Source organism: Prionailurus viverrinus, chromosome F2 (assembly GCF_022837055.1).
Source record: "Prionailurus viverrinus isolate Anna chromosome F2, UM_Priviv_1.0, whole genome shotgun sequence".
NCBI lineage: Eukaryota > Metazoa > Chordata > Mammalia > Carnivora > Felidae > Prionailurus > Prionailurus viverrinus.
In genome coordinates this window covers 15,374,727-15,398,592 of record NC_062578.1, presented here as the reverse complement: position 1 = coordinate 15,398,592, position 23,866 = coordinate 15,374,727, and the positions used below count along the sequence as shown (strand labels likewise).

Here is a 23,866-nt window from a genome sequence, read left to right as displayed (position 1 = left end):
TGCATTTTCCTTGACCAGTTTTGATAAGACACATCATATGTTTATGTGAATAAACTTTAACTCCCGAAGTTAAATTCCGTATCAATGAGTTATTCTCTGTCCCTTCTGTATTGATATTTCATCCTGTGGTATCCTTTACTGTACAATAACCCAAGTCCCTTTGGGCACAGGTAGGAGTATGTCTTTATATGTATCCGTTGTTCCACTCCTGACAATGTAAGCAAGTATTTTAGCCTGTGTTGGCCTCAGTTTTTTATCTTTTAAATATGTTCCAGGTTCACATTTTTAAAAAGGTGGGGTGGCTCAGTCTGTTAAGCAACCAACTTCAGCTCCGGTCATGATTCCAACTGTTCATGAGTTCGAGCCCTGCGTCAGGCTCTATGCTGACAGCTCAGAGCCTGGAGCTGACTTCCGATTCTGTCTCCCCCTCTCTCTGCCCCTCCCCTGCTTGCACTCGGTCTCTCTTTCTCTCAAAAAATGAATATACATTAAAAAATAATAATAAAATAAATATGTTCCAGTTCTTTGATGGGAACTTTCGAGCGCAAAGAACTCACAGATCTTGAGTTGTGCTGACTATTGGGCGATATTAAAAGGAATGGCCCTTGTGTTCTAAGAGACTGTTCCCACTGACTAGGCTCAGACCCATCAGAAGCAGTAGCGGGAAGCTTGTCTTGTGCTGGCACTTGGTTAGCTTGTTCGATCAATTGGGAAAAATGTATCACCGTATAGTCTTTAGCATACACTATCCAAGTAATTTAGCATACATTATCCAAGTATTTTATATTTGCCTGGAGAAAGAAAGTAATCCCAACATTACCAAAATACAAATATTATTTTGGTCTTTCAGAATTATTGGTGAACAAATCCAAAAAACAATGTGCATAAAAATTCTGGGTAGTCACCTACACATGGCTACATAGTATTTTCTGGGTAGATTTATAGATCTATGAAACTCAAGGTTGCTTTCCTATGTATTCCAGTAATTTCAGCTGCATTTTCTGAATCAGATGATGGATACTGGGAAGTAAAGCAAATAAACTTAAAGGAATATGTGTTTATATTCTGTACACAGTTATTACTCTTAAATATTTAGTTGAAAGTCATCAATTCTCTTTTACTCTCGGCATCTTGTTATTGAAAGAAAAGATAATTTTCCCATTTTTATTTTTTAATTTATTTTTAATATGAAATTTATTGTCAAATTGGTTTCCATACAACACCCAGTGCTCATCCCAACAGGTGCCCTCCTCCATGCCCATCACCCACCCTCCCCTCCCTTCCACCCCCCATCAACCTTCAGTTTATTCTCAGTTTTTAAGATTCTCTTATGGTTTGGCTCTCTCCCTCTCTAACTTTTTTTTTCCTTCTCCTCCCCCATGGTTTTCTGGTAAGTTTCTCAGGATCCACATAAAAGTGAAAACATATGTTATCTGTCTTTCTCTGCCTGACTTATTTCACTTAGCATAACACTCTCCAGTTCCATCCACGTTGCTACAAAAGGCCATAGTTCATTCTTTCTCATTACCCCGTAGTATTCCATTGTGTATATAAACCATAATTTCTTTATCCATTCATCAGTTGATGGACATTTAGGCTCTTTCCATAATTTGGCTGCTGTTGAAAGTGCTGCTATAAACATTGGGGTATGTGTGCCCCTATGCATCAGCACTTCTGTATCCCTTGGGTAAATTCCTAGCAGTGCTATTGCTGGGTCATAGGGTAGATCTATTTTTAATTTTTTGAGGAACCTCCACACTGTTTTCCATAGTGGCTACACCAGTTTGCATTCCCACCAACAGTGCAAGAGGGTTCCCGTTTCTCCACATCCTCTCCAGCATCTATAGTCTCCTGATTTGTTCATTTTGGCCACTCTGACTGGCGTGAGGTGATATCTGAGTGTGGTTTTGATTTGTATTTCCCTGATGAGGAGTGACGTGAAAGAAAAGGTCATTTTAAAATTGTGACATTAAAGCAGAAGTGTTTAAATTTATTTCATCAGAAGAAATGGCAAGTTCCAGATCTACAGTCTGGGTCCATTTAGGTCCATGGCTAGTGCTAGAGATTTTCATCCTTGGAGCCCTCATTAACTTACAGCTCACTTATCATCAACAGGTGAAAAACAGTTATTCTAAGAGAGTGTAGATCTACCTGGATAAAGGCAGAGCCTTCAGCAATCTAGAAAAGGTGGATCTCTGTTCATCGTGACCTCGGTTACCAGCAGAGGCCAGTGTTGTTCATTGCGAGAATTTAATCTTCTAGAAAATAGTGTGCATTTTTTCTTGCACGAGATAGACAGTTTGATGCAGATTGAAGCAAATTTTTACATGAATTAGTAACACAACAGATAACCTCTGCATCTGGTCATAGTTCAATTGTGAATATTTCTCAATATAAGTAGAGCATGAACTGTACATACAAAAGGGAGATTTACAGAATTAAATATTTACAGTGTACCCCCTGATATGGGGTATATGTGTCTCCCCTTCCTCATGTGCTTAAGGACAGAGTTCTATATATTCTAAGTATATTTCTTTAAAAATAAATACATCTTGAATTTCTATTATTATAAGGAAAAAGATCACAAGGATGAAATGAATGCTACTATTTTTTTTAACCAGGAAGAAGAAATTTTTTTTTAACCAGGAAGAAGAAATCTCTTTTAACAGAGATTTTGCATGTCAGCATACACTGATTATAAAGTAAGGTTGAAAAGAAAGTTAGAATGCCATAGAAATGAGTGCTTTATTCCTGAACAAAAGTGATGTCTCTTATTTAGAGTGATTATAGAAGACAGAGCCCAATGGGTCACGGGTTTATCATAATGCGAATCATTGTGCATGTATTATTGACATTTGTGGCTCAATCCTCTAGGCCTTCCATGTATCAAATTTCCTCTGACATCAATATACACTTAATGTCAGCAAAAGTTAAAATATGTACCATAGATTTGGCTTTTAAGTACCAAGCCTGTTTAAGCAATTCAAAGCAATCATCTGTTGTAAGAGGTTGTGAGGGAGTCATGCTTTTTCCCAATGCTCTTGAGAATCTTTGTCTGAAACCATTCCACCTTTTTTTTTTAGATAAAGAAAAACACAACTTTATGTTTTTGTATACTTATATAACTTATTATGAGGACTCTGCTTATCATGACCTCACCAAAATGTTATATCGATTGATGTTTAGTAAAGGTCTCTACAACAAAAGTTAAATATAAATTTAAAATAAGATAGTAAATGCAATGAGGCTCAAATAACAGCCAGTTGGGCTGAATCTCACTAGGAAGAATTGGTGATAGAATGGAAGTTTGAGAAACTCTGAGAGAAAAGTAAGAATTTTTCAGTTTTCCCAGAAAGAGAAACCTGGAGTGGAGGTAGGATTTAGACAGAGAAAGAAAAACGAGAAAAGAGGAGTCAGAGTGAAGAAAAAAGGTAATGCAAGGAGGGGAAAGAAGCTCTCAAAATTGGAATTTTGACAAACGGAGAGCAAATAGTCTCGCTGAATACCACCTCTTCTACATTTGCCTAAATAATGTATATAAATAACTTTAAAAGCATGGGTTCACTAAATGTTATCTATTGCTATCCCCAAAATGATATTTAACCTCAATGCCATCCCTGCAATGTTTATGTTGTTCTCTTCATTTTCAATTATTTGTGAATCAAACTGGTATCTAACTCACATCTACCTTACCCCGCAGGAGTGCTCTTTCTGTGCATCACACATGAAAGAACAAACATACTCTAGGTAAGAAGAACCTAAGTCAAAGTGGATTGTAAGTTCTGACCTGAATAAGTGAATAACTCAGGGGTATTGCAGGCACCTAATTTTGTTCAATTATATGTTCTGAAAATGAGAAAAGTTGCACCTGCAGCTGAAGTGAGGGTTATTGGAATAAAAGGAGGTGCTATAAAACTAAAGCTCAGCAAAATGTGTAACAGTTTTTTAAAAGGAGACCGTATATTATAAAACCCCTAGAATTATGAGCCTGCAGTGAGTGATTCTCCAATAAAATTCTATCAAAACTTGCTAAACCCAATTAGTGAGGAGAAAGAAGCAGAAACAAAGAAATGATCAGTTGAAAAAAAATAAACTTTAGTAACACATAATGATCATTAGACATAGTCCATGTTAAATATATTAATGACTTCATAATTTCAAGGCAATTTTATGGACTCCTACATTTTCTCAGGTGATCTTCGCCAAAATACTTCGCCAAAAGCTCTTATGTTGTCATTATTTTTACAGAGGAGAAAATGTTCAAGGTGCTAAATAACCTGCCTAAGGTCACGGAGGTAAAGGGTTTTCTGGCCACATCCAAACTTTTTCCCTCAGACTTGTCTCATAGCAGAGCCCTCGAAGCCCTTTCTCCTTGTCCAAACTGAGAGGGGAGAGGGATTCTTTGTGTCTTGATTCAGCAAAGCTAGCCATGATGAGCACATGTACAAGATCAGAAAATGTGAGCAAGATAATGATAGAGTTAACTATATTTTTAATTTCCAGATGGAACAGTATGAATGGCAGTATTCACAACTATCATTTTCTTATGTGGTAGGCACTGTGCTACCTGCTTTACATATATTAGCTTTTTTAATTTAAAACTACTATTATCTTCATTTAATTATTAGGTAACAAGATTCAGAAAGATTAGTTAACCAGCTCAACTCCTACAGCTAGGTATGTGGCAGAGCCAGAAATCGATGCCAGCTCTGACTTAAATGCTAACCCATAAATACTGTCACTTCTGGGGGAAAATGCTCTACAACTTTACCAGAGAACTTGACCACTCTTTTACAAGGATACGTATCACTAATTCTCAGATGCAGTTGGGGTTGAGGGTAATAATGGGGCTAGAGGTTCACATCAGAATTTGGGGGTGTTTTTTAAATAAAAATAGATATTTCATTTTAAAATAAATTTGCATTTACAGAAAAATTACAAAGATGATAGCGTTCCCATACACCTCCCCCCCCCCCCACACACACACATACAGTTCTCCTTATCATTAACATCTTAGTGTGGTTATTTGTCACAATTGTGGGTGTTGTTTTGAAAACGTTCATTCAGTATTAAAGATAATTGTGTATTTGAAAAATAGTACATAATTTAAATTTTTATTTTTATTTATTTTTGAGAGAGAGAGAGAGACAGAGTGCCAGCGGGGGAGGGGCAGAGAGAGAGGGAGACAAAGAATCTGAAGCTGTCAACACAAAGCCTGGCTCAGGGCTTGAACTCACAAGCCGTGAGATCATGACCTGAGCTGAAGTCGGACGTTTACCCGACTGAGCCACCGAGGCGCCCCAAAAATCATAAACAATTTAGACAGTAATAGTAAGGTTTAATAAAATCCTCTCTTCCAGTGGGGATAGTCTTCTTCATTTAGAAACTTCTAGCTGGAGAAGGAAGGAAAGGTATCTTCCACAAAGGGTTACACCAGAAATCAGATAGTGAGATTTTCATAGGTAATATAAGGAAACATTGGTCAAAAAGTGAAAAAGACTGATCTGGATGTATATCAAATTTTCAGTTCAGCACAAAGCTAAGAGGGTTAGACAATATAATGAATACTGGAAACAGGAATTGAAAGGGAAACAATGAGAAGGCAAAATACTATACTTAGGTCAAAAATCAACTGCATAAGAACAGGATGAGGAAATGTGTGGCTTAGCAGAATAGTTGAAAGCAGCGGTTCTTAAACTTGATTGTTCATTGGAATCATCTGGGGAGCTTTAAAAACTACTCATACCTGGTCCCACCCCCAGAGGTTCTGATTTCATTGGTCTGGAGTGCAGGCTGATGGCTTTAAAAGCTCCCCATGGGGGTTCTAAATGTGCAACCAAGATTCAAAACCACTCATTTAAAGGTTTAGTTAATGCAGTGGTTCTGATTCCATTGGTCTGGAATGGAGCATTTATTTATTTATTTATTTATTTTAAATTTTTTTTTTTCAACGTTTTTTATTTATTTTTGGGACAGAGAGAGACAGAGCATGAACGGGGGAGGGGCAGAGAGAGAGGGAGGCACAGAGTCGGAAACAGGCTTCAGGCTCCAAGCCATCAGCCCAGAGCCTGACGCGGGGCTCGAACTCACAGACCGCGAGATCATGACCTGGCTGAAGTCGGACGCTTAACCGACTGCGCCACCCAGGCGTCCCGGAGCATTTATTTTTTTAATACCATTTCAGGTGGTTCTGATGGGCAGCCAGAGCTGATAACCTGTGGGGTATCACAAAGCTTAAGACAAGTCTGTGGTGATATGATTTCAAAAATCTGTTGCTCCTCTGCTTCCAACAAAACATGAATAGAAGTCTGGTATGCAAGGTGAAGAAAGCAGTTCCTTTCCACGTTTCTAATTGAAACACCACACCCAATTCTGCCACACTTTTAGAGACACATTGATTAATTGAATTCATCTAGGATGCCAAGAGACTGAGGCCATGTCATCCCTGACACACAATTTAAAAACATGATTGGGGCGCCTGGGTGGCTCAGTCGGTTGAGCGTCCGACTTTGGCTCAGGTCATGATCTCACGGTTCTTGTGGGTTCGAGCCCCGCATCAGGCTCTGTGGTGACAGATCAGAGCTGGAGCCTGCTTCAGATTCTGTGTCTCCCTCTCTCTCTGCCCCTCCCCTGCTTGTGCTCTCTTTCTGTCTCTCAGAAATAAATAAATGTAAAATAAAATAATATAAAAATAAAAAGAACATGATGGTTGTCTTTTTTTTTTAATGTTTGTTTATTTTTGAGAGCGAGAGAGAGCACAAGCAGAGGAGGGTCAGAGAGAGAGGGAGACACAGAATCTGAAGCAGGCTCCAGTCTCTGAGCTGTCAGCACAGAGCCTGACGTGGGGCTCATTTGAGAACTCGGGAACAGTGAGATCATGACCTGAGTCACCAGGTACCCCATTTGTCTTTAAATATTTTTAAAGGGCTAATATGTGGAAGAGGAATTTGATTTTTTTTGCCTTTATCTTTCCAGGACTTTATAAAGATGGAATGAATCCATCTTTAGAGGTGTCTACTCAGAAATTGTGCAGAATCTTCTCTAGAATCTTGCCCCACATTCCTGTTTATATGCACTTCCCAACTTTGAACTACCCAGATTGCAGTGTCCATGAAGGCCAAACCATGAAGGCCAAGAAAACTGTGTTTCCTTTTTTTTTTCCTGGCAGCAGGGTCCACTGCCCTGAGCAGAGTAGGACCTTCATAAACATTTATTGAACAAATGAATGTTGAATTTACATTTCCACATTTTAGCAGAAAACCAAATGTTGTGTCTTCAGTGCAGAGTGAAAGTAGACATTTGTACCAATTCAGACGTACTGCTAACTTGATTTAAAATATATTAAACAGGGGCGCCTGGGTGGCTCAGTCGGTTGGGTGACCGACTTCGGCTCAGGTCACGATCTCTCAGTTCGTGAGTTCGAGCCCCGCGTCGGGCTCTGTGCTGACAGCTCAGAGCCTGGAGCCTGCTTCACATTCTGTGTCTCCCTCTCTGCCCCTTCCCTGCTCATGCTGTGTCCCTCTCTGTCTCAAAAATACATAAACATTAAAAAAAATTTAAAATATATTAAACAGTTGTTGAGCCCAAAATTATCTATCTGCTTCAAGTTATCTGATTATTGCAATTTCTAATTTACCTTCTTACCTGTCTTGAAGGCAGTTATGTAAAATGGACACACACACACACACACACACACACACACACACACCTGGAGCCTCACTCCATTTCTTCATACCTTCCGGAACACTGCCGGCAGATCCTCCTGTCCCCCCTTCTCATACACCTTTGTAAGACCGCCCAAGTGTTCAGCCCCAGTGGACTGTGGCAGGGGCTGGCTGTCCATTTCACTCCAGCCATCACTGCTATCCACGGATCACCATGGCTAATCAGACTGTGTGACAGTCTGCACCGATCATTAAGATGACCCAAATTAACAGCCTGGCCATGTCACAGTACATTCATTCCACATATACAGACATGGCCTAAGTGTGAGGCAGAAACTTGGATGTGCTTATTTGTGTTTGCATCGTTACATGCATTATTGATTGTCATGAGCTGCTTCAGCACTTTAAATCTGCAAATGAGAATCATCTGTCAATTATTACAGCCAGGATTGAGATCTGAGGGCAAAAGAGAAAGTGTGTATGCCTCTTCCTACCAGCAGTTCCTCTCGTTTGCCATTTTCCTTCACAGTTACGTGGTAAAGCATCTTAGCTCAACACATTCCCCAGCTTCTGCTTAGGAGGGATACTTAATCAGAATATTTTTAGCTCCTGAAAAAAACAAATCTCTCCTAGCCAGGTGAAGGAGGTGGTTCAGGCTCTGCACTGTAAGTTCATGGTGGGAATTCTGTAATCCAATTTCGTGGCGTGAACTGGTCAGTAAAGCTCAGTTCTTAATAAAACACAGGCAGCCTTATCTTAATCACAATCGAATCGTTGGCACCTTGTGGTGCCTGGTGTAAATTATCCCCCAAATATTTGCATTCTCGATAGCCATTTCTCCACAATGCATTTCAGAAGTAGAGGGTCCTATTACCTGCTAAATGTTAGTATAAATTAACAATCCATTATGCACAATAAGTTTTATAAAACATTTACAGATAGAGATCATGTTTAATTAAAATTAACTTGCGTACGAAAGCCAAGTGCACTAATGATCACAATGACCTTTTATTACCTACAGTCCCTTGTTTTGGCTGGATGATTGACAGCTTGCTGTTTGGCTACCATGTTGAATTTCAGCTGACAAGACTTTTCATTTTAACTCAATTTGCCCGCCGATCACAAGCTGGTGGCAGGCCAGACCCAAGTCACCCAGCTTTGCCTCAGCAGCTTGCTCTACTTCTCATTAGTACGCATTTATTCAGTGGAAATTGGAAGACAAATGCTTGAAGGCATGTGAACTAAGTATAGCAAATTAGGTTTAAAGACTGAATATTTATAAGTATATGGAAAGTTTTTTTTTTTTTAATTCTAGAGCGAATTGAGAACTGAGTGCTAGCTTTGGTATAAAAGAAATGACGATAGAAGGGGGGAAGGAAGATTCTAAGAATAACAATACTATAAGCTTTTTCTTTCCATTTTGGAAATCTGCAAAATCTCTCTGACAACACCTTATCAAATACCAACCTGGCCTCTCTTTCGTGGAGTGCTTGCACAATGAAGTTTAACACCTCGTGTGTGAGAAGGAGGAAAAAAATGAGGGTCATGTTCATTTGTTGCTTGGTTATCCCTTGGTATGTTTTAAATTGCCTTGTTTGTTCGGCGCTAGCACAGAAACAGATGTTGCTCTACCGTGCAGGATAATTTACTGTACCTCCTGGTGCAGCATGGAAGTCCTCCCAGGGCCCAGCTGGTCCGTCAGTGGCACTGGCTGGTGTCTGCTCAACTATGACAACTACAAGTCAAGGCTGCAATTTTTTTATTGTGCAGTTGTCATTCTTCTCAACATATAGCTCTGCCTGCATTCTTACGGGGGCTGGTGGGAAAGCTGCTGGCTTTTGTGTCTGTGTGTTGTGACACAGAGCCACGGAAGCTCTCCTCTCCATTGTTGATAATAATGCAACTCATTACTTTTGTCATCTAATGATTATCAGCATGATCGCTCAGAGCGATGGCCAACCTCGTCTTGCGCACATAACTGGTACTGGAAGGTAAAACAGATTTGTCATTTACGATCTGACCGCTAAGCCACACTTTGTGCTCCATTATTGTGATTAACTTCTGCATAAGATATGCTTGCCCAATTGTCATTTGTGATACTGCAGTGGGCGCAAGCTGCCATGCTTCCCTCGAGCACATCGGCCAATCGGATGTGACCGTGTCGTTTGGACTGGTAAATGCCTGCCCTGTCACAGAGCCGCCCCACAATTATTTTTGCTTTTGTCTTTCTTCTTCCCACACCCCTACTGGACTTGTTGGGTGAACCTCACTGCTACATATGTCAGCTACCATTTCACACCACAAGCCAAAATGATGCTACTCTGCTCTTGAGCCAATGGAGCCAGCAGCAGTACATGGGAAGCCGACCCTTGCTTTTCAGCACAGAAATGTTGGTCAGTGGTGTCCTGCCGGCTGAAATCCGTCGTGTCAGGTGCCTTGTGGCTATCTGCGGTAGAGTCCATGTTCCAAAACCAAAGTTCTTTTCTGGCCTCATCACCAACAAACCGATTTGACTCTGCCTGATTATAATAACGAAGGCAGTCCAAAAGAATATGCACTGCCTCACTGTATGTCACATTGAATCACCACACTGGCCACACAGAGCTGACCGCAGCCTCATTTCTTCAGACAAATGCGTGCTTAGGGAAAAACATCCTGGGAGAAGGCACCCAAAGCTACTTGATATCCTTGTGCAAGCTGTGTGTAGATTTAAGTTTTAGTGAACTAGCATTTATTTTTATTTTTTAGCGGATGCAAGCCCTCACTGACCAGTGCATTGCTATAATCTCATAACTGAGTACTCTATGTTTCAGAGCTTTGTTGAACACTGAGAAATTGGGATGTGTGTGTGTGTGTGTATGTGTGTATGTGTGTGTGTGTGTGATTCTAAATTGCAAACCATAAACACAACCATTTGTTACCATGTGAAAGGGGACAAATGCTCAATTTGGAGCTCTTTTTCACATTGCTGATTAGAAAGAATCAAGCTTTATATTCTAGGACCCATTCACGCTGGTGAAAACATAGTCAGTTTTGATTATGAAGGCAGAGATGCAGACCTAGACAGGAGCTACATGCTGATATGCATGCTATCAGAATGATTTATGCAAATTATGCATATTATTCCCAAAGGAATTCCTCCTCAAACTGCCAGGATAAATTGCCGGAAATTAGCCATAAAATCTGTCGTGCTAGGAGCAAAAGGTGAAGGCCACTGGGAAAGCAAGGACATTCAGCTTCTGGAATCTTCCAGGTTAGGATGGTGACTGTTATTTTCCCTGGATGCTGAGGGAAATACGGTTTTCTTCTGAATCCTATAAAAGTCTTTTTACTTTGAAAATTTTCCAACAAATGCTGACCCACATTTTATTTACAGCTAGCATAGAAGATATTAAGTGTTAAGCCATTGCAGAAAGCACTACTGCAATTACTTTACTATGAACTGCCTAAGTGGTTGTTAACTGTCCAAGCCTGGTTTTAAAGAGGTAGCTGTTCTAAAGGTTGGTGAAATAACCCACCAGCACCATACTTGAACGGGGATATGGTTTTAATGTCCAAAGGATATACCTATAACACAGCATTCCTCTCTTACAAACCTTTCCTTCCTACAAAAAGCCTAGTTAATGGCTCTCTGCCCAAGTACACCACTGTTGCCTTCTGTGATTAGGGCCAGGTCACAGCTAACTCCCCTGCCTCTTCCTCACTCTGGCCATGGAAGGCCACGATGGTGCTCAACAGATCTGATTACGAAAGGGCTTTGTTTTCAATCAAAGCTATTGGTAATGAGCTTAATGGCAATTGAGTGCACTGTTCAGGAGCAGTTGTATTTTAATAAGCTGTTGCTTGCTTGTGTCCTTCAGAAAGCACCATTCTCGAGGTTTTACGACTATGCTCATTCTCAAGCGTCTTCCGTTTTGTTCAAGACGATTTGACTATACATTCAGAGCCGCAGGACTACTGTCTGCGAAAGGGGGACTTGGTCGCCATCTTTCCTCCAGCCTTACACTATGACCCGGAAATCTTTGAAGCTCCAGAGGTAAACACGCATCATTGCTACTTCTTAGATAACTGCAAGCACATTCCTCTTCCTCTTCCTTATACTCTTTTTTTTTTTTTTTGAGAGCGAGAGCGTGAACAGGGAAAGGGGCAGAGGGATAGGGGCCTCATACTCTCTTTCTGTAGCTTGCTTCTTCCACCTTGTCCCAGAAGGAATTTGAGATGGATTGATGACTTCTTTTCTTCTTCCGGTGGGAAAATTTTCCTGTTTACTGAAGTGTTTCCTAAGTATCTCTCTTTCAAAGGTTTTGTGATCTACAAATAGAAATAGAATGATGAGACTAAATGCTACCTTCTTCAAACAAAATAGGCATGGTACCTTGCCTATCGTTACCTGTAGGCCAAAAAAATATGATTTGCTTGCCAGAGAATTATTGAAAACCGTAGAGGGCTAACTGTTGACAGGTGGCTTAGAGAATAAATGATAATGACTGTTTTGCTAAGTGTTTCCAGAGTGGGGTTGACTGTCCCAGAATCAAATACCATCACTGCCATAGTTAAGCCCATATACTTTTTCACCTCTTACCAAAGGTATATGCCCCTTTTTGATAAATCAGGATGGCATTATGAACTTCAGATTGTAAAGCTGCTGCTCACGGGTGAAGCTCTGAGGGTAATTGTGTCATCTCCTTGTATTTTTTTCTGAAGCTGGAGTTAATGAATATCAAAGACTGGAAATTAATCCACCCTGGCTCATCCCTTAATACCACTTCAGAGGTTCACCACCTGCATGCAAATTGAATGCAGTCATATTCTGCCTGTGTCTCATGAAGTAATGGTGTTGCCATAGTGGTTTTTGTATATAAAGTACTATTTTTGAAAGGTGAACTTCTGTGCTCTTTTTGGGCAGTTTATAGCTGGACCACTTTAAAACCCAGTTTCTAAGTTAGAGGTTTTGCAGCCAGGCTAGATTAAAGTATTGTTGAGTTTTGGAAATTAATAAGAAGAGGATAGACTCCAACTACGTTGCAAAAAGTGCATCTATTTAATCAGCAAAGGCAAAATTTTTTAAGTGAGAGGGAAAGTGTGCATATGATTTCTATGTGTTTCAGAAGAGGAGGCAATATATAAATGGTGATAGCAAATCAGAAGTAGGGTATTAGTGAGTGAGTGAACATTCTGCAGACAACTAGCTTTGTCTCCACATGTGTAAATATCAAAAAAAGAATATCAACACATAGATATTCAGTAAATAGGGCAAATAATAACTAACCTCTAAAAAATATTTTTAAATTTTGTTTCTGTCTGTAGTTTCTTTTCTTTATTTAAATTGTGTTTATTATATTCGTTATGTGACTGTTCTACTAGTCATTAAGTTTACCATTCATATCATGATAATAAAATCAACATTAAAGTTATTAACAAATAATAAATGTTTACCAAATTACCACCATTAACTAGCTATTTTTTTTGCCAACATTATTTTCTTGAAATTAGTTGTGGAATGCTGGTCATTATTGACACAGAAAAATGTATGGTTCAGAACCATTTTTATATTATTCGGCAAGGTCTTAATCATTCATTCTGTAAACATTGACTGAGCACCTACCACTATCAGGCATATAGATTTATTCCTGTCATTTTTATCAACTTAGAATGACAGTAAGAGATGCTGTAGATGCTCATAGAACAGATATTCGTATGAAACTACCATCCACTGACAGTAAAAAAAGAGAAGAAGATCCTGGGAAATTCTGTCCCTGGCCATTTGTCACTAAGAGCACTGGCCCAGAAGCTCTTCAGAGGCTCATAGTCCTCACTGCCTTTTGTGCCCTGTAGATCTTGAATGGGAAGACCCGGCCTTAGATATAGAAAACAGACAATAGCTGTTGGGCCAGAAACTTGAAGAAGACTCGCTCCACATATAAGTATAGTTATTCTTGGAGGACACAGAGACTGAAGAGTCTTAGCAGAGCATAGGTTTTCCTACCCAATGAGGCATGGTTTCAGGATGTTCAAGCCCAAGAGACTCGAGAATATTACATTCCAAAAACAGTCCATTGTCTTCCTTCATACACCTCTCTACTCCTGGAATGTTCCTCCTTACTTGTCCACTCAAGAGGTTCCAGATTACTCCACAAGAATCACCCTTAATCACCTCTTCTTTGGCAGTGTTCCTGATTCCCACCTCATTCCTCAGGGAATTTGCCATTGCCCACTGTGGGGTCTGTTGTACTTTGTTACAGTGCATACCACCTGCTGCTTTCCAATTACTTGTTTATTTGTCTGTGCTCCCATATGCTGTAAGCTCCAGAAGGGGAAAGACCACATCATTGCCTTCTGTGCATTCTCAGTACCTTGCACATGAGGGTGTCCACAGGGTGAATAAATAAGGGGATGCTGGGATGGATGAATATTCTGAAAGAGAAAACATACTTAAGTTAAAATATTAAATCAGAATCAATATTACATATTCAAATATGCATCTAACTAGAACAAATGGATGCGGTGTCTTGTGTATAAATGTAGCAAGACTATCAGGGCTGGTAAGAACTATGGAGAATGGAGATCCCAAGAGGCATCTAAATAAAACCATTTGTCTACTTCTGAGCTAACATTCAGCTCTTACAAGCATGTAGACCTGGCATGGCTGAGGCCTTTAAAAAAGTAATAATTTTTTTTAACTCAGAAAATAGACTTTTGGGTAAAGTTAAGAATTTTTAAATGTTTGGAAAAATAATGTTTAAAAACACAACATGGACTAAACAAAAAGTGTTTGGTACCTAACTGGGTCTACAAGCTACCAATGTGTAACTTCTGTGTGAAGAATTATTCTTTTCCTGAATATTGGTTGCTTAGTTTATTGGATCAAGTCTGTTGGTTGGTTTTTTTGTGGCCAGAGGTGGTGAGGTACAAAAGGAAGCCTGGGGATACAACTGAGTGATAGGGAAGAAACAGCAAACACTTAAGGTAGTAGTAACACTTTATCGCAAGCACGTCGCCTCCTAAAGTAAGGTAACAGTGAAGAAAAACAAAGTAATTACAAAGCCATTGGAGCACACCCAAAGCTCTGAGGCTGAAAGACCTTATTTGACCTCATTCTCAGAGGTGTAGGGATTATAAAGTGATAAACGAATTTGAAAGCCCTTGTATAAATGCTGAATCACTATTAAAACTGTTGTATTGATTATTCTGATTATTGTCATTATTCTGCAAATATACTGGCCATAACAGATGAAGACGTACTCTAATATTTTGTCTGTATCTCACGTTGGTATAGAGATGATGCCATCCATATACTTCAAGGAAACACATGTATACTGAGCATGTGTGATGCCTAAAGCACTGCGATGGGCGTAATGAGTGACCGAGAAATTTAAAAGCCTCTTCTCTTTAAGAGCGCAGAGTGTAGGGAATTGGCCTTATCATATGGCTGTGTTCTCAGATCTAGGTGCCTCATGTTGAGAGGGTTTCTGCCATACCAGTACATTGGCCTTCATACCTACTGTGTTGGAACCAGGGTGTGCTGCCAGCACGGCACTCTGAAAAGCCCTAATTTTGTCAATTATTGCGATACAAATACTCCCACATGGCTGATTCCACGTTGCTAATATGAAGACCCTAAACACAAAGCTGGGAAGAGATATGCACACTCTCTCAACCTAGTATAAATTAATTGGAACCCAAGTTATGGGGATAAAAAGAACTCTGTCGTCTTGCTCCCAGGAGTACTGACTGTGAAGCTGGGGCAAGAGTCCAGGCCCTTAGTCATCCACTCGACGCACTGACAGTTTTTATTTTAAGAAATCATATCTTTTCTCTAATCTGGATTCCTATACCCAAAATGATTGAGTGAATACAAAATCTGATTGTATTGTATGTCACCTACCTCAACAAGACTACATTTTATTTTCAACTTCAATGTTTCACATACGGGGAAGTGCTCAAAAAAATCTCTTAAACTCAACTGAACACAATATTTGGAGAATACAAATGAAGGAGTTCAATGGTCCTCAGTCACTTGCACCAAAACTGTTTTCTGTCTAGAAAATTGTATCGTCTATCCATTATTGATTTCTAGTGCTATTATACCATTCTCTATTTGTGAACGCTGAATATTCATCTATGCTTCATTCTCTACATGTTTATTTACTCTTTCGATATCTGTGTTTTCTTCAAAAGCTTGAAGATTGATTTTAAAATATACTTTAATCATGTATTTATTCATTAATTCAACAAACATATATGGAACCTCTACTGTGTGCATAGCATTATGTTGGGTGTTTTGAAAATACAGAGATCAATAAGACAGCGTAACAACGCCAATCTCCTGAGATTTCTTGGCTCTACCATTCCTGTGGGTTAGCTCCATCTTTAGCCTGGTGGCCACAGCAGTTATAAGTATTCACATATAGGTGGGTCCAGAAGGGAAGCGGTGATTAAACATTTGGTTTTTTTTCTTCACAAGAAAGGAACTTCTATCAGATGTCCTCACAGTTGTTACCCCTGTAGCACTTGTCCACACACCCTATCCTAAATCTGTCAGTGGCCACAGCCATGTGATTACCATGATTGATGCCTAGACAAACCTCAGCAGAAGAAAGATGTTCAGAAGTCAACCACAGAATGATTAGAGAAGTAAGGGGAATTACAGTGTCATACCTTTTAAAAATGATTTCTCTATTCCCATCCACTTAATTATTATTGCATTTAATTAACCTTCTTTAGTTGTGAAGTGCTGACCTATTATGGTTACTGCAAAGAGTTTAAGTCAACATGATGAATCCTGTATTTAAGTTGTTCCAAATGAACGTGTGTATCTTGAGTTCTTCACACTTTGTTCTTTGTCACTGTGACCCCAGAATATTACAGGTGAGACTATTATACCCCTTCTCGTTTTGGTAAAAACCAGACCATCTCTGGTAATTTGGTAAAAACCAGACCAATATTGGTTTCTGCTCTAGTTCCCCATGCCCTGACAATGGAAAAAAAACTGAAAATAAATTTTAACTCAAAAATATACCTATGCCCATGTGTCCTTTGAGCTTGGTGGTAGTAACAGAACAACAGAAGTTGGCCTTTTCTCTTCTTGTTTAATAATATAAACAACTAAATAAGAATTCCTATGATGTTTATTACAAGGAAATTTAATAGAAGGTGGTAGAAAACTAGAAGAGTATCATTGCTGATTGACTAGAAATTTGAGGGAATTGAATGTGAACACCACCTGCAGGTCACAGGGCTGGGCAGCACCCCTCTGGCCTCTCGGAGGGGAGCACATTCACTTTCACAAGGAAGAACAGAACAGCCATGAAGTAAAGCAATTATTGGCTTATTTATATAATCAGGACACTATGAAGTTGTAACCCAAGCTAAGTGTTCCTTTTGTATTTCCTGCCTTAGATAGTGCAGGTGCAGTGAGACCTTTTCCAACAAATCATCTCATGAGTAAATTAACTTGAACTGACTTGGCTATGTAAGAAGCTCTTGTGGAGGGTTCTCTCCTCAGATTGGTCAGTGAGAAGGAAGAAGCAGCAGTCCTAAACTCAGGCAAGCAGGCTTGGGCGCCAGTAATGGAAAAAGTCGTGGGGAGAGAGTACCATATTGTAACTCTTCCTCCAGGAACAAAATGCATGTCAACAAGAGTGTCCTTGGTCATTAATACAAGGATGCACACATATTTTTAGCTCAGCTCTGGTTAGATCCTATTCAGATATACCCGAGAACTGTCTAGGGGGGCCAGGAATACTTGTGTTGTAATGCAGATTAATTTTGCCATTGTGATTGCATCAGCTTGCAAGTTGAAAGGGGATTGAAACCACCCAAAGTGTGTTTTCTAAGATTGAGCATTTATCACAAAAGGTATCTAGGTGAGTAAGGACAAACCCAGTACTTTTAAAAGAAATTATTTTGATGACATTAATATTGAGTGAGAAAATTAGATGATTGTGATGGATTCAGAATCCATCCACATATTGTAGGGTTTTCACTGCAATGTGAAATGCTTTCAATCTGACCTGCTGCTTTCTTTACCTCTGACTTCATATAGTTCATATCAAAGTTGTGTGCTGAGCAGGTCTAATGCTAATGAGCACCAAGTATAGGAAATACTTGGTCGTTTTCATGCATGCCACGTGCTGTAATTTAATCAATGGCTTAATTTGCCATGGGCTGGAATAAGGTCACTCAGTTTCCTCTCAGAAACTCAAGCGAGAGTAAATTAATGCCAGGCTAAACACCATAGATAAACCAGGCCTACAATTTTCTGTGACAAGTAATGTAACTTCTGTATGAAAACATCTCAGAAATACCTACAACCCTAGAGTTAACCCAGAGAGAGTCCATTGTAATAGAAGTGTGATAAGAGAAATTCAGTACAACGTCCAAAAACAAGCAAGACCAATTTTGTGGCTTAGTTCCTCTCTAGTGCCTTATATAGATTTCACATTTCATTTTATGTCCATTTAATCCAGACATAAGCACTGGATCCTAAGCTCACAGCCCTCGTCCGTCAGTAGCTAACTGGGAAGGAATAGAGAAAGCATATTAGGCAGCTCCTGTGGCCAATAAGAGACATTATTCCAGAGTAACAATGGTGGCCAGTGCAGGAGCCCTTACCTTGTACCAAACATCAGTCCACCAAGGGCCCATCAGTCAGAACCCATCTTAGAGAACAAAAACTAAGAGATGACCTCTACACTGAGTTTCCTAAGTGTATGTATTTCCTAAGAGAGAAATACAAATTAGGAAGAAAAGTCCTATCAGTGTGTGCATTTCACTATGATAGAGGAGAAGTAATTCCCTAGTAGCATTTGAGATTTTTTGAAAGCTCATACATGATTTGCACTTGGTCACGCTTTGCTTTCTGGCATTTGCTGGATGCAGAGAGGCCTTGTAAGAAGGGCAGAGAGAGCTGGCAACTTTGTGGAACGGAGGTCAAACTATTTCATGTAAATGTTTAATTTTCATACTCCTTATTTCTTCTTTACAGGAGTTCAGATTTAATCGTTTTGTAGAAGATGGTAAGAAGAAAACCACCTTTTTCAAAAAAGGAAAAATACTGAAGTGTTACCTAATGCCATTTGGAACTGGAGCCAGCAAATGTCCAGGCCGATTTTTGGCAATTACTGAAATAAAGCAATTGTTGGTTGTACTTTTAACTTATTTTGACTTAGAAATAATTGATGATAAACCTATAGAAGCAAACTGCAGCCGTTTTCTGTTTGGTATTCAGCATCCAGCCTCTGATGTTTTATTTCGGTACAAGGTAAAATCTTAAAGAAGCTGAAAAGAAAGAAAAGAAATCTATCAAAACTAACCTAAATGTCCTTGGCTTATCAATTTGTTTTGAATTTCTGCAAATGTAATTGCTTTGTTTGTTTGTTTGTTTAAGAAGTGTCAATTTATATTTGATCTGTGATCAGTCCAGTCTGCACAAAACCTATCATAAAATAAAATAGAATGTCGACATGAAAATGGACATCAAAATAAGCATAATGATAAACTCAAAATAGCTTTTTTATGTTTTTCTACATACTGTGATTTTCGCCTGTCATAGTAAATGTACCGCAATAAATTTGGCACTGTGGGATTTTTTTAAGTCATTCATGTTCTTTTCTAATATGTAAAACCACACTTTATGTACAACTGGAAATTTGTGCTAGAAATGGACACAGTCTAACAAATGCAAAATTCTCAGAGAAGAAGGAAATTAAATTTTCATGAGATAAACCGGATGAAAATGTTCCCTTCAAGTGTAATATCAATAATATCTATAGCACCTGAGTACGTTTGCATTAAATGAGTTTTGCAGTAGATTAAATGCTTCAACTTCACTTCAATATTTAATCATCCATAAATGTTCTTTATCACTTTGTATACTATGGCTCAATGCAACAAAATTTCTTGTTATGTAAGACCACTCATGTTAAGTTAGATACTGATAAGATGTATAAGAACACACAAAACCTATTGCATATTCAGCAGTTGCCTGAAACATTAGTATTAGGTCTGTTGTTAGGAGCAAATGTTGAAATCGTTACATGGTAGTGTTTGGTTTCACTGTAAACTGGAAGGGTTATATCAGCATTGCAATGAACTCTTTCCTAGATGCTTCCATTTATATAAACTGAAAAACTCGATAGCAGGATTTGTTCTTGACACGTCATCTTTTGGACTTGGAGCTTATTTGGATTGATTACGTAATGCAATATAATTTTATATGCCATAACGCAGCATTGTGTCCATGATTCAAAGCTTTCTCATTTCAGGGTACCAAGGGATTATTGGGCATCTGACATAAATGATGATACTGTGTGTAATCAGGAAAAGCAGGTAATAAAATTCAGTTAATTTGTATTGCATGATTGGAACTTCTACTATTTCAGCATTGTGCTATTGTTTTTAAAAAGGCGATTGAGGGGCGCCTGGGTGGCTCAGTCGGTTAAGCGTCCAACTTCAGCTCAGGTCACGATCTCGCAGTCCGTGAGTTCGAGCCCCGCGTCGGGCTCTGGGCTGATGGTTCAGAGCCTGGAGCCTGCTTCCGGTTCTGTGTCTTCCTCTCTCTCTGCCCCTCCCCTGGTCATGCTCTGTCTCTCTATGTCTCAAAAATAAATAAAAAACGTTAAAAAAAATTAAAAAAAAAAGGCGATTGATTTTTAAAATAACATTATAAAGTACAATACTTAATAGTAAATACATGTTCTAGCATTCATATTCTCCTTAAAGTACATGCTCTACACATTCCTTAGTGAGGTTCTGCTGGTCTAAACTCTGATTTTTGCTTGATTGGAAATGTCTTTATTTTTTCCCTCATCCTTAAGAGATGACTTTGCTATGCACACAAGTCTGTTTCCTCATGGCACTCTGAAGATACTGCATAGTCTTCAGGCTTCTGTTGCTGCTGTCAAGAGGTTAGCCTTCCATCAGTTTAATTATTCAGAGGGTAGTCTGCCTCTTCTCTCTGATGGCGTTAACATGTTCTTTTTGTCTTTGATGTTCTTGGTCTTTCTGTATCATGCTTGCATGTCACAGTGCCTCTTGAGTCTGCGAATATGTGTCTTTTATCAGGTGGGAAAAATTCTTAGCCATAATGTCAGAATAATACCTCTCCCAGAGTCTGTATTAAAGCATCCCACTCGATACTCCATGTTGTTTGACCTTTTCTCCCCATGTTTTCTAGCTCTGATTTATATTCTAGGTAATTGGTATAGATCTCACTCTCACGGTGTACCTAATCTGCTCTTTAACTCATCCATGGAGTTTGTTTCTTGCTTCTTATTTCACCTCAGGGGATTGAGTAATCCTACTCCTTATCCTTCTTATTCATGGCACACACTTATGATTTGTCCAAGCAAGACCCCTCTGGCTTTATCTACTTACTCTATCTTATTATCCCTTATCTTCACCATTATACTCCTCCCCATCATAAACGTTCTGATGTGTTTGATGCTTATCTTTTTATTAGTATGTATTTTTATAAAACATATTACCTGTGTGCAGGTTAATTTACATAAGTGCTTTTTCTATACATGAGATCCTTCTTTTTTTATTAAACCCTATGTTTTTAAAGATCTATCCATATTACTATGCACACACACACATACATGCACACACACAGATATATATGTATATTTAATATGTTTCTTCTAACTGCTGTTTAGTATTCTATAACATGCACCCCCAGTGTTTTAATGACCTCTTCACCCCACGATGGAAATTGTATCCATGGGAAACTTAATTTGGGGGAGAGACCAAAGCAGGAACTCTACCCCCACCTGTCTTCCCACTGCTGTGTGCAGCCATCCTTCACCCTGGGCTGCCACAGACTCTGTCCCCAACCATGGTACCACACCACACACACACACACACACACACACACACACACATACACACACACAGTTTGTGACTGCCTTCATTCTCCCCAAGATGTTCTAAATTTGTTATGTTCCATCCTTAGACCCTTATGATCCTCTCCTTTCTGTGGGTTGATTTTGAGTCAGGTGCCGGCTGCCAACTTAGCTTTCAGGTTTTCTTCTGATTCCACTGAGTTTGCTAAGTTCAATGATTAATTTTGTTCTTCCTATCTGCCTGGTCCTTTTCTGTGTCTTTTTCCTTTGTCATACAGTCAATATCCTCTTTCATTTCTTTAAGTATATGAAGAAACCTATTTTATGTCTCTGATATTTCTAAATCATTAGTATTTTGTGGGTCTGATTCTGTGTCTGTTAGTTTAACTCTTACTCAGTATGACTTGTTTATTGAGCCCGTATTCCTTGGAATTTTATCTCTGGAAAATTTTTAAGACCTGAGTTTTAAGGTTCATTCCTCTGGGGAGAAGTTGAGTTTCTTTTGTGTGAGTACTGATGTTAATAAAAACTCAGATCACTTTAAGTTTTCAGCTTGAGTACTTTGAGAGGAGATGAGGGATGGGAAATATATGGGTAATGTGGGTTATAACCCTAAATCAGCTACAGAGCAGTTCTGTGATAAGGAATAGACAGGAGAGACTTTCCTGCTTTGGGGATTTTTTTTTCTTTTCCCAGAGCCATCAGCGAGAGAGGCAAATCTAGTCAGTCTTGCTGTGGAGTGAGGTTTCTTTCTAGTTCACCAACCAAGGATGTTCCCTTTGCAAGTTTTTGGCTTGGTGCAGCAATCTTGGATTTCACACACACTCCCAACTTAGGCCCTAGGTTTTATCTTCTGCCTGCCACAAAGCATAGCCCATTCTTTTTGTACTAGGGGGACAACTAGTCTACCATATTCCCTGAAGGAGAAGCTACCATATTCTTCCATTTGTCTCCGCAGTATACTCTGTCTTACAGCAGAGAGAGCACGGGAAATTATTCACTCCTAATTTCTGCTTAACTCCAAAGTGTGTCCAGGAATTTAGAATAGAAAGTAAGAATAAACAAAAGGGTTGAGAAAATATTATATAAAAGGAATGGGCAGTAGAAGCAAAACAGAATCATGTCACAGGCTTACATGTAGGAATTAAAGAGTGTTTATGAATAGGAAAAAAAATGTCATGTAGAAATAAGCTAAAAGACATGGATTTTAGCTGCAATGTGACTAGTTTGTTATCATCGACCAGTCATTTTGCTTCTCATTGCTTCAGTCCCTTAATTGCAAAATAAAAATAATAAGGCCTTTTTGAAATGAGGGTTCAGGATGAGGATTAAACATAGTGAGACGTGTGAATTTATTTTGAAAAGTGTAATGCAATATGCGAACATAAAGTTGTAAAGGAGATACTTTAACAAGGTTGCACCTTTTAAAAACTGTTCTTATGTATTTGTTAAAGGGAATATTTTTTTAGTCATCATATAGTTCATTATTCAATCAAACATTTATTGAGCATTGCCTCTATTCTAGACATGAGGCTGTGCACTGGATTACCCTTCTTCAAGAACACACAATTTATTAGGGGAAACCACACACACAACCAATTTATTATAAGTGTCGTTGGAAGTAATAAATTCATCTCTTTAAAAGGGTTCTAAAATTCTGATTTACCACTAGTTCTAACTAATCTTCCATCAGTCATTCCAGAGTCGTGTTCTGTAATGAGAAATTACCATGTGCATAATTATGCACAATAAAACATATACATCAGGTATTGTGATTATATGATAAAAATAGCAAACCAAACACAGTCATTGAGGCTCCAGAATCTTTTTACAAACTATATTTTATATATCATAAGAACTCTTTTTTTTTCATTTTTACAGCCCCTCCCCTAGTTTCAAATTAAAGGAAATGAATAATAATATTGTTTTATATATCAATGGCTAACAGTAACGAAGCATTCAGTTGGCAAAAACTTAATGCTCTGCAGATATTAAGAAAAAAAGCTATTTACTACTAAAATAAGGCACACTGCTAAGCAACCCATGTGGGGACATCTGTCTGCCTTGTTCTGGCTTTCCTGGAACACTTAATTATATTTTCTCCATTTTATCATTAAGTTTGGGGTCACAAGTCTAAGGTAAAAGAGTTTCTATACTCAAAATCTGCATGATTACTTCTGTTTATTTTCTCACAAAAAAAATAATTTGGGTAACACTTCCTGTAAATGACTTCTAATTTAACAGTGGAACCTTAAAACCAATTTCAAAGATCAAAGCACAAAAATTATTTAAGTTTTGATCTTAGTATAAAATGATGTCAATAATGATAAAATAAGAACTCTATGCCCTTAGAATATG

General features: G+C 38.8%; 1 protein-coding gene across 1 annotated transcript in view; it reads left to right on the top strand.

Moving 5' to 3' along the window:
- LOC125156762 (cytochrome P450 7B1) overlaps nt 1-19,477 on the top strand; it is a 172,324-nt gene extending 152,847 nt beyond the window's left edge. Inside the window, exons 5-6 of the mRNA XM_047842988.1 lie at nt 11,525-11,700; nt 18,652-19,477. Of these exons, the coding sequence (XP_047698944.1) occupies nt 11,525-11,700; nt 18,652-18,939 (464 nt within the window). The 3' untranslated portion in view covers nt 18,940-19,477. The remainder of the gene's footprint in view (nt 1-11,524; nt 11,701-18,651) is intronic.
- The last annotated feature ends 4,389 nt before the right edge of the window (nt 19,478-23,866 follow it).